We start from the raw sequence: 12,159 nt of genomic DNA, 5'->3' as shown, positions 1-12,159 counted from the left end.
TAATAATTTTGCAACTAGCATTTACTTTTTAAGGTAAATATAAAACAAATCCAGGTAGTTTGCTTCTCTGAAACCTGAAGGTGGTCTCAGTTGATGGCTTCTGGGTCACGCTGGTATTTCCTACCCATCGTTCACGATATACGCTGGTGTTCTCATGAACACGGACATACCGGGCTCAGGCATCTCTAGCAGGAGGGAAAACAACGTAGAGTTGAGTAACTCTTCTCTGAGAATAGCTCTACACACAACCAAGATTTGCTCTAGCTTTGTATCAGGGCTCTCCCGGAAGCGTCCTCATTTATTTCACGAGCCCGCTCTTCTGACAGAGTCAAAGAAATCTACATTCCTGGGGGCCTTCTGTATCAAGGAGCCAATTTCTCATGAAACTGGGCATGAGCTCAACTTTTAAGCAATTCTCTCTTCACTTTGCTGACACCTTCCCAAGTGCAAAAAAGGGAAAGCTAACAGTCCAGATTTTATTCACATGGGTGAAAGCAGGGTGGGATTCGATATGGCATTGTGAGGCGCCTGGATTATTTCTTGGTGTTTTTTTTTTGTATTCATGTCATTCCCTCTCTTCTTAAGGGGATCCCCTGAGTCAAGTTCATCTGAAGAAGAGGAAAACCTTGATGACTATGAGTGAGTTTTGAAAGTCCTCTGTGTTTCTCTAAAACTAGACATAGACGTTTCTATTGTTCTCTTCCCCTAAGGTTATAAGCAGATGGCCCAAACTTGCTCAGGAGGCTGTATTTACATGGAGACACTCATGTGAGGTTCTGGGCCATTTATCTGGAGGATGGGTGACAATGAACTGGGCTGTTACTAATGAAAGTATTTTTCCGCAGTCTGGATGACCTAAACCAGCTGCACATATTCCTGGGATTTATCACATACCTGGCCTCCTCTTCATTTCGCTTTGACTTCATAGATACAGCCCATGACATTTCTGCTGATTATTTCTTCCCTGGAGGCCCCTTGCCAGGATGAAGTTTGAAGGCTCTTATTAGCGTTGAGTCCAATTGTGAAGTTAGTTATGATGCAGTAATTTTACAAGGTAGCACAACCGAGCCTTGAATATCACAGCCTTTATGTTGAGAGATTCCTATTCCTAGAGTGACCTTATCATTGAACATCCAAACTAGGACACTTCAGGAAGAGAAAGAGTGCACTGCTCAGTGTTACATCTGGACATCAGGCATAAACTGGACTCCTCTGGGCAAATAAGAATGTGTGATCACCCCAATTATACTGAGACAGGGTGGTCTTAAGTGGCTGTTAAGGTCCTTTCCAAAATCTAAGACTCTATCATTCGACAACAAATAGGGACAAAATAATCGTCTCCTGGACTTAAAGTCTGGCATTAAGGAGAGGTGGGAGTAAGAAGGCACAGTGCATCTCTCAGACACCTGCTACCCAACAGCGACCAATTCAGTTGGACACTAGGATAACGCATATTGCTAGTTCTGGTTTTGTATGAGTGCTGTTACTGATTCATTGGCTACGAGTGCAGTGAGAGCATTTACAAAGTACATGTCACTCTTCACCACCTTCTAGTTCCCCTTTAACCGTAGCTTCTTCCCCAACATCTACCCTCTGGAAAGCAACTACTGGAATCATTCAAACTAAGATAACAATGACTGAGATACAAAATGTAAAACCGATAGCTAGTGGGAAGCAGCCGCATCGCACAGGGAGATCAGCTCGGTGCTCTGTGACCGCCTAGAGGGGTGGGATAGGGAGGGTGGGAGGGAGACGCAAGAGGGAGGGGATATGGGGATATATGTATACGTACAGCTGATTCACTTCATTATAAAGCAGAAACTAACACACCATTGTAAAGCAACTATACTCCAATAAAGGTGTGAAAAAGAAAAATGACTGAGAAAAAAATGCTAGCACAAAAATTATCCAAAGATATTTATACTTTAACAGATGACAAGGACTTAAACCAAAGGGAGAGAACCTCTAATCATGGATTTTAGTCTTTTGCATTTAGATGAACTGGAAGGCTTTCTTTGACTGGGAAAGCCCAGATCTGACCATATAGACAGTCTCTATCTCCATCATTTCTAGGGTCCAATGGGGTGTGAGAGGCATGCTTTGGGGAAATGATCAGGAAAGATATGCAGACCCCACCCCAGAATCATAACTGGGGGGCGGAGACTTAGGAATCTGAGTTTTTAACAGCTCCTCAAGTGATCCTCTTGAACAGCCAGGCTTGGAAAACCCTGATCTGGGTCAATGCCTCATTTTACAGGTGAGAAAGTTAAGTGACAAGCTATGCAATTAAACACTATTAATTCTCAAAATGGAATTCCTTTCTATTGCAGCTGGTTTGCAGGTAACATCTCCAGGTCACAATCTGAGCAGTTACTGAGACAAAAGGTAAGTAGTCTAGTCTTTAAAATAGCCTCTAAGAATGTCTTTCTATTGTTGGGCGTGGAGGGTAATGCACTGCTCATAGAAACCTTACTGCTAATTATACAGTCAAGACATCACAGTGTTAATTGTCCACCCTGTGGGCCACCAGGCCCTTCACATCTAGCCACTTCCTCTAACCCCAGTGCTCTATAATAAACCAGTCCAAAATTGAGTGGCTTGAAACAACAAGCTTTATGATTCTTCACTGTTCCATGAGTCAGCTGGGCCAGCAGTTCTGCAGGTTTTGCTTAGGGTCACTCTTGTGGCTGCATTTAGCTGGTGGATTGACTAAGGGTGGGGTTAGCTGGGGTAGTCAACCAGGGCGCCATATTCCATCTGCATGTGGCTAACTTGGGCTTCCTCACAGCACGGTCATCTCAAGGCAGTGGTTGAAGAGGCCAAGCCCCACAGTTCAGTGCAAGCAATTACAGTCTCAGCTTTTGTCATGTTTGCTAATGTCCCACTGGCCAAAGCAAATCACCTGGGCCAGCACAAAGTCGATGTGGGAGGGGACTACACAGGGCAGGAATATACAGAGAGATGATTTACTGGGGGCCATCTGTACCTCATACTTCAAGCCTGTCACTAAAACCATTAGCACCTAAACCAGAGTACAGCAGATGTAATGGGGAATAAATCTATCAGATTTTGTTACTAATTGGTAATGGACTTACCAATTGCAAACTCTTCTGACTTACAAAAGTGACACTGCTATAGTTCAACCTAATACAACACACCAATTATTTCTTGGAGGGGTACTAGTGAGAATGTGGTGACCACTACCTAACTCGCTATTTCGTCACGTGCACAGTTTAATATCCACTTTGTCTATATCTAAATCTGCTTAGAATCAGCACATTACAAAAGACAAGTTGAGCATAAATTTAATAAATGATTTGCTCTGCGCCTTTGGTTTTCTAAAACCTTCCAAGGGCATGATATGGTGATATGTGATTTTAAATTTTATTTCTGAAAGATTAAAACGTTAGGCTTGCACAAACACAAAACAGGGAAAATTATCAGAGAAGGTTAAAAATTAACTGGAGAGGAAGAGTTGAAGCACACAGGGTAGATCTATAAAGACACTGAGTGAGAGAAGGAGGAAAGCTAAACCAGGGGTCCCTTCTGTGCCAAGTGGTGAGTAATCTGTGCCGTCAATGTTTAAAGTGGATCTAAAAGATCTACTTTCCTACCACCTACCAGGGCAAATCGTTTTCAAGAATAATGAAAATGTTTTCTGTCCCTTCCACACTCTCCTTCCTATTTAGGGAAAAGAAGGAGCATTTATGGTTAGAAATTCCAGCCAGGCGGGAATGTACACAGTGTCCTTGTTTAGTAAGGCTATGAAGTAAGTATGATGCGGACTTCTTTCATCTTCTTGTGTATGTTCTTTGAATATGCTGGTCATTCAGTCACATTTTGGGATAAGATCCCATCTTTAAGCTCTGGAGTTTGGGTTCAAAGTATTTCTGTGGAATGTGACCGTTCGTAGTTGCCTTCCCCCGCCCCACCCCGTACTATCAAGAAGCTGTTTTCTGGGCGATTCTCTCCTGCCCATCCCAGACAGCAGCAGAGCTCCCAGTGCATGGTGAGCCTTTAACATTTGTTAAAGGAATCCTGCGTTATTCTCCCTTGAGTCCTCCTAAGCCTAGAAAGAGAAAAATAATAGCAATGCTGCCTCTACACTCTTGGCCCTAGCCAACTGCTGAGCTGAGAAACCTACCCCAGTGTCTGGTTTTTAGTAAGTCTTTCCAGTGGGAGCAGGAGGTTGAATCAGTGTAGCTGTATTCCCTGGATGGCTTCTTTCTAGGGTGCTGTCCTGTTGGTGTGGTTAAGAGTTCTGGTGTTAAGCTGCACCTCTGAGTCCAAATCCTGACTCTGCCATTTCAAAACGTTATGACATTAAGCAAGTTTCTTAACTTCTGTGCCTCAACTTCCTCATCTGAAAAGTGGACATAATAACAATGATTATGTTCTATGGATGAAGTGGGTTAATTCACATATTGGATCAGAACAGTGCCTGGCACATAGCACATACTTAATAAAGTAATAGTAATGACTAGCATTGCTGTTGCTGGGAAACAGTAATTCTACCTGCCCCTCCCCCATGCTTAGGTATATAAGGCCCCACGGTTACCTCAGGCAAGTCACCCTCACCACCATTAGGGTCCCCCTCCAGAGTTTTACAAGCCACTTTCCCATTGGTTGTTAGCCTTTTTGTTCCTTCTAAACATCCTGTGAAGCAAACAGGAAAGCTGTTTTTATTTGCACCATTTTACAAATGAGAGGACTGAGGTTCAAAGAGAGCTTTTTTTTTTTAACAATTGGAGTAAAATTGCTTTACAGTGGTGTGTTAGTTTCTGCTGTATAACAAAGTGAATCAGCTATACATATGCATATATCCCCGTATCTCCTCCCTCTTGCGTCTCCCTCCCTCACACCCTCCTTATCCCACCCCTCTAGGTGGTCACAAAGCACGGAGCTGATCTCCCTGTGCTTTGCGGCTGCTTCCTACTAGCTATCTATTTTACATTTGGTAGTGTCTATATGTCCATGCCACTCTCAAAGAGAGCTTATAAAGACCATCGTCAAAAATAATAAATGACAGACTTGAAGCCAAGTCTTCAACAGCCAAGTTCATGTTCCCTCAATCATATCCCTGTGTCTATGCTGAAACCACCCAATGTTTTGGAATGAGAATCTGGTCAAATCTCTATTAGGGCCATTTGAAAAAAAACGTCTATGTGTGCGACCCCTTTTTAATGCTTGGATTGAACGACACTGAATGACTGAAGGGCCTTGGTGGTTTCCCCATGTGCCCTGCCTTGTGGTGCATATATGTATTTTTTAAATAATTAAGTGATGAAAAAGTTATTTTATTGGGGGACTTTTTTTTACAGAGTACCTACCTCCAGTTTGAGATAATAGCATGTACCATAAGCATTCGCATGGCATTTTCCAGTGTCAGGAGCCACATCCCCGGTGCACCTCGTGTACTAGCTTGCAAACTTGGATGCTGACTAAAGCCAACCCAGTAAGAAGGGGGAGGAGGCTTGGTTCACTGAATATCAAAAGCTCTGTGGCCCTCAGGGCCTCCAGTTTCAGCCAAACCTGATGTCAGAAGTCCTCTTAGTTAAGCTTCCTGACACCAGATTCATTTTTGAAGGTGGCTAGGTAGAAAAAAAAATCAGCAAATAGATGAGGAATCAAATGAAAAGAATCCCAATGAATGACTACAGAAGCCTTCTTTAATGAAACACCATCATTCGGCTGGAGTGAATGTGATGCTCAGACCAAGAGCCAATGAGCCATATGCAACAAGAAAGCATCCTTTCTCCTTTTTATAACTGTAATTCTTACGAGGCCGACATTACAGCAACAAGAATATATTAACAGCTTCTTCTGTGCCAAGCACAGTGCAACTGATATATACATACTCTCATCTGAGCTTTACAACTGGATGAGGTAGCTAGCCAGCAACAGAAATGTACTCAAAGCCCAGTTCTTGACCGCTATGCTAGACTCTAAAATCTAAGACAGGCATATCGTTCCTGGTTAGCCTAAATCAACGTGCATCAATTCACCACTATTTTCTACACGTAGAGCAACAGAAAAAAAAAAAAGTTGTATGGGGAAAAGGCACAAGTTCGCATGAGGAATTTAAGGCTATTCCCACCTGCTCTAACCTGTACACTCCACTCCCAAAAGAGCTTCCCATCCACAGCCTAGTGACCTTTGCCTCCCACCTTTTAATCTCCATTACTATCCTAAAAGAGAATTAATGTTCAGAATAATGATCCTGAAAACTGCAGGGCTCTCAATCACCAAAGGAAGATGCCGGCTTTATACTTACTAAAGGAAGAACGGTACAGAAAGGGGGAATTTTATTATAGATGAATTCTGTATGAGCACAAAGGATCCACTGAGCTCAGAGAGGAGCCCTCTTCCATAATTACGGATTATCGTGGACACCTCCAGAAAAACACCAGATGTCAAGACTCAGAAGCCACCTCTGACTTCCCTTTCTAAACTTTGCAAATGCACATAAAATAATGATTTAACCATCATGTAATCAAGCTTCGCTTATTTATTAAAAACATTCTAACATTCTTTCTTCCTTACTAGTGATAAAAAAGGAACCGTCAAACATTACCACGTGCATACAAATGCCGAGAACAAATTGTACCTGGCAGAAAACTACTGTTTTGATTCCATTCCAAAGCTTATTCACTATCATCAACACAATTCAGCAGGTAACTTGGTTCAGTTTTTCTTTTATGGGTCCTTGTTGATAAATATAAATTTTCTTGGATATTACTGACCCTCCTAATACTCTTTTTTTTTAAACTGAAGTATAGTTGATTTACAATGTTTTAGGTGTACAGCACAGTGATTCAGATATATATAATATATATATATATATATATATATATATATTCTTTTCCAGATTCTTTTCCCTTATAGGTTATTACAAGATATTGAGTGTAGTTCCCTGTGCTGTACAGTAGGTCCTTTTTGTTTATCTATTTTATATAGAGTCGTGTGTATCTGTTCATCCCAAACTCCTGATTTATCCCTCCCCCCGCTCCTAATACTCTTAATTATATAAGGAATCATGAAAGTAGGGGAAAAATGCTCTCAAGCCCTATGACTGTTGTGATTTTTAACCTACATTTCCTGGAATGTAACATTATACACTCTATAATGCCAGGAAAAATGAAGTTGAGTGAGTTCAGTGACTTAGAAGTAGAGATTCTCTTTATAAAAATACTTGCAGGTTTTTTTCTGCCTACAGAAGTAAGATGACTGCAAAATTCAAGCAATATAGAAATGTGCATCATCGGAGAGATAACCTTCATGGACAAGCTGGTGTCTATTTTGACAGAATTTTTTTCTATGCTGACACTAACATTTATTATTCCTTATATATATGCATATATATAATATATATGTATGTACACACATTATATGTTTACAGATATGAGATCGTTCTATACATACTACTTTTCAGCCTGCTTTCTTTACCCTGCATGTCGTAGAAGTCTTTCCATGCACATGTGTATAGCTCACTCTGATCTGTTTAATGGAAACCTATTGTAGAATTACTCCATAATTCATTCACCGAAGCGTATACTGATTAGCAGTTGGGTCATATACGATGTTTTCACATAACAATGGCTGTTTCATGCAAACATAGCTCTGTGTACCTGTATGAGTGTCTCTGTAGCCAAATTCCCTAAAAGTGGAATTTGAGATAATGGTGAAGAATGTTTAAAATTCAGACACTGTCAAATGCTATTCAGAAACGCACGCTCCCACTAACAGCAACACTTCATCCTCACTGGCCCTGGGTGCTGTCACCCATTTTAAATTCTGCCTAATTGACTGATACAAATAGTATAAAAAATAATATAAAAAATATATAGAAATCCCTTGTAATGGAAGTATTAACTAACCTTATTGTGGCAATCATTTTGCACTATATACATGTATCAAATCATCACAGTTGTACACCTTACAGTTACCCTATGTTATAAGTCAATAAAATCTCAATAAACCTACAAAAAATGAAATTAAAATTTAAAAATCCACTCTAAATGTCTTATCTAGACTAGTTCCACTTACAGGCAGTGACTGGATGCAATTCCAACAGTGAGAAAAAAATAAGCTGTGGGATCAGCATCAAACTTGTGCAACTCTACCTGACCTGATCACAGGCATGTAGGTGAATCGGTCTTACTCCTGCTGTTGATTTTGGTTTTGATTTGTATTTTTCCATGGTCCCAATTTCTTCAATTGTTTATTTTAACATGTAGCACCTGAAAAATAGACTTTGGAAAAGGTATTGTATAAATAGACGTCTCCAGAGGATACACAAGAAATTCCCCAGGGGATTGGAAGAAAATACTAAAATGTTTATTTAGATTTGTTTCTAAAATCTCATTCTCTTAAGTTTTCTATTTGTGAGTATATTTTATGATTCATATATTGTATCAACACAGCAGCAATTATATATACACATATTTTGGAGGAGTGTGTTAATTTTTTTTTTTTTTTGCTAATTAAAGGTGCAGGATTTACAAGGGGCCACTCATGTAAAAGCTAGATAAGTAATAGAGAAAAAAGGAAGGAGAGAAACAAAACATGTGTGATAGCTCCCGGGACCTGGGAAACATCACACATTTAAAGCAAGAAACATACATTTTTTTTAATGAGTTCTTTTGAGCCACTATAAATACTTTGATTATTTTAACCCAGCTTTACCATAACTCCATGTAAACAATTAAAATGACTTGACCGTTAAATGCAGTTTAGGAATAAGCTCATTTTTTAAAAAAAAAATTCAAGTGGTTTACTTATCTTGTACCCTTGTGTACTGTTTGGATTTGTTTTTTTTAACCAAATGTATGTGCTGTGTGTATAATACTTAAATATGGGACTATAAAAAGATAGCAAAATACCTGAATAGCCATTTTTCCAAAGAAGACATACAGATGGCCAAAAGACACATGAAAAGATGCTCAAGATCGGTACTCATCAAAGAAATGCAAATCCAAACCACAGTGAGCTATCACCTCACACCTGTCAGAACAGCTACCATCAAAAAGTCCACAAATAACAAACGTTAATAAGGACGTGCAGAAAAGGGAACCCTAGTACGCTATTGGTGGGAATGTAAATTGGTGCAGCCACTATGGAGAACAGCATGGAGGTTCCTCAAAAAACTAAACATAGCACTGCCGTGTGACCCAGCAATCCCACTCCTGGGCATATATCTGAAGAAAATGAAAACACTAATTCGAAAAGATATATGCACCCCATGTTCACAGCAGCATTATCTACAATAGCCAAGATATGGAAACAACCTAAGTGTCCATCAACAGATGAATGGATAAAGAAGATGTGGTATATGTATATACAATGGCATATTACTCAGCAATAAAAAATAATGAAATTCTGCCATTTGCAACAAGTGGGTAGACCTAGAGGGTTTATGTTTAGTGAAATAAGTCAGACAAAGAAACACAAATACTCTATGTTATCACTTATATGTGGAATATAAAAAGTAAAACGAATGAATATAACTAAACAGAAACATACGTGCAGATAAAGAGAACAAATTAGTGGCTACCAGTGGGGAGAGGGAAGGGGGGAGGGACAAGATAGAGATAGGGGATTAAGAGATACAAACTACTATGTCTAAAATAAATAAGCAACAAGTATATATTGTACAGCACAGGGGAAAAGAGCCATTATTTTGTGATAACTTTAAGTGGAGTATAATCTATAAAAATATTGAATCACTCTGCTGTACACGTGAAACTAATATAATATTGTAAATCAACTATACTTCAATTTAAAAAAAATAGTTGACAGCTAGCTACAAATGAAATAAAATAATTAAAACCAGAAAAGCTAGCAAAATAAAAATGAGGAATTTTTTAAAATAAAAGATTCCATCAAGCAACTAACTTTGATGAGGTTTTTTAAAAATCACATAAAGTATTGATAGTTTTACTCTTTGAATTTTTGCTTTACATAGAACTAGTTAGTCAAGTCAAGCAAATTAATATAACTACAGGATGAATATGGTTAGAATGGATTCTCTCTCTGCATGACAACATCATGAACTCTGCTTTTTCAGCTGCTCTAGAGAGAGCATAAGCAGAGGTGTGAACCAGTGTAAGGTAATGTGATGTGATATAATGTGATCATGTGATGATCTGAAGCTGATTCCATTGCAGGCATGATCACACGACTCCGCCACCCTGTGTCAACCAAGGCCAACAAGGTTCCCATCTCCGTGTCCTTGGGAAGTGGTATGGACATGCCCTTGGGTTCTTAAACTCCATTTCCTACCATTTTTCATTTTAAATATATATATATATGGTTAATTTACTGGAAAAAAAAAGATGGAAGACAGGGAGGAGATTCCTATTTAGCTTGTGCCACGGAGGGCTTCAGCTCTAATATATTCATTCGTTTTCTTAAACAAACTGAAACCTTTTGTGTCCTCCCAACCTAACTCTGTAACCTCCCCAGCATTACCAAAAAGACTGACCCAGTCATCAGCCTCTAGAACCCCACTGCCTGTCCTTTCTTCTTCTGGGATTCTCTGCCTGCTCAGGGGAGCCAGTTTGCAACCCGGATCACAGTTAAATTTATTTTATAAGAAAATGTAATGATATTTTACTAAGCTAAGGGCACTGAGCACATTTTGACACCGAGTCTTTCCAAGACGCCTCTGGTTGGCAAAGGATTTTAAGTGATCAACTTAAAATTAAAAGGTCTTGCTGTTCTTCATATTGTCAGTGTTAAACTCTCATTGGAGAGGGAATCACTTGGGAAGCTGTTAGCCCCAAAGCCTTCTATTCTCATCCTAAAGAGTGTCTGTCTTGCCTTATTAGGAATGTGGGAACTGAAAAGAGAAGAGATTACCCTGTTGAAGGAGCTGGGAAGTGGCCAGTTTGGAGTGGTCCATCTGGGCAAGTGGAAGGGGCAGTATGATGTTGCTGTTAAGATGATCAAGGAGGGCTCCATGTCAGAAGATGAATTCTTCCAGGAGGCCCAGACCATGATGTAAGTTTCTTCTGAGGAATGGTGGTTTACCCTCACCATGAGGGGACATTCATGCTAACAGATCTGTCTCTAACATTTGCAAGGCCTGAACCAAGAGTCCACATAGCATAGAATATATAATGGAATATTACTCAGTCATAAAAAGGAATGAAATAATATGATTTGCAGCAACATGGATGGACCTAGAGATGATCATACTAAGTGAAGTAAGTCAGAAAGACAAATATCATATGATATCCATATATGATATCCATATATGTGGAATCTAAAATATGATGCAAATGAACTTATTTACAAAACAGAAATAGACTCACAGACTTAGAGAACAAACTTATGGTTACCAAAGGGGAGACGTCGGGGGAGGGATAGATTAGGAGTTCGGGATTAACATCTACACACCACTATATATACGATAGATAACCAACAAGGACCTACTGTACAGCACAGGGAACTGTATTCAATATCTTGTAATAACCTATAATGGAAAAGACTGTGAAAAAGAGTGTGTGTGTTTCTGTGTGTGTATCTGAATCACTTTGCTGTGCACCTGAAACTAACACAACATCGTAAATCAACTATACTTTAATTTAAAAATGCACCATTTTTCAACAGGAAAAAAAGAATCCACAGATCATAAATACAAATATTTAGAAGTTATAAATCAATTTAACACACCATTACTCAAAATTGATTCTATGCGTCTCCTTTGACAAGTATACCTTCACAACAACCTGAAAGGTCGTATTCAAGTTTAGAATTCTCAAGGCTCTTTAGAGAACTCAGCCTCTGGACCATGCTCCCCCCCACAAAAACTCCACCCCTCCCCTTTCTCTTCCCACCCCCAGCCCCATCCTGTACTCAGTGCCTATGTGCAGACATAGCATTCAGTACATCCGAGCTCCCTCTGTGTCTCCCACAAGCAACTATCTCGGCTAGGGGTAGGCACACCAATAGCATGGTTCACTCTTGGGGAGATAGACCAGGAAGAGTCTGCAAAGGTCCTGGAAGAGGCCTCAGTACTATGTGGGCAGGGGATTCCAGAGTCCTGGTACCCCAAGAGTGATAAAGAGATACACTGCTTCTGAGTGGACATGTCTCCTTAGCCCTCTGGCCTCTTTGTCCTGTGGGGAGGTATGCAGTGGAATGAGGAACAGAGTG

At 39.9% G+C, this 12,159-nt stretch overlaps 1 protein-coding gene across 1 annotated transcript in view; it reads left to right on the top strand.

The window, feature by feature from the left end:
- BMX (BMX non-receptor tyrosine kinase) overlaps positions 1–12,159 on the top strand; it is a 47,605-nt gene that overhangs the window by 21,230 nt on the left and 14,216 nt on the right. The window contains exons 9-14 of the mRNA XM_081221818.1: positions 586–639; positions 2,331–2,385; positions 3,690–3,769; positions 6,547–6,674; positions 10,167–10,241; positions 10,830–11,001. Coding sequence (XP_081077944.1) covers positions 586–639; positions 2,331–2,385; positions 3,690–3,769; positions 6,547–6,674; positions 10,167–10,241; positions 10,830–11,001 — 564 coding nt within the window. The remainder of the gene's footprint in view (positions 1–585; positions 640–2,330; positions 2,386–3,689; positions 3,770–6,546; positions 6,675–10,166; positions 10,242–10,829; positions 11,002–12,159) is intronic.

Source organism: Mesoplodon bidens (genome assembly GCF_964165515.1).
Source record: "Mesoplodon bidens genome assembly, chromosome: X".
Taxonomy (NCBI): Eukaryota; Metazoa; Chordata; class Mammalia; order Artiodactyla; family Ziphiidae; genus Mesoplodon; species Mesoplodon bidens.
This window is presented reverse-complemented; position numbering and strand designations above follow the sequence as displayed.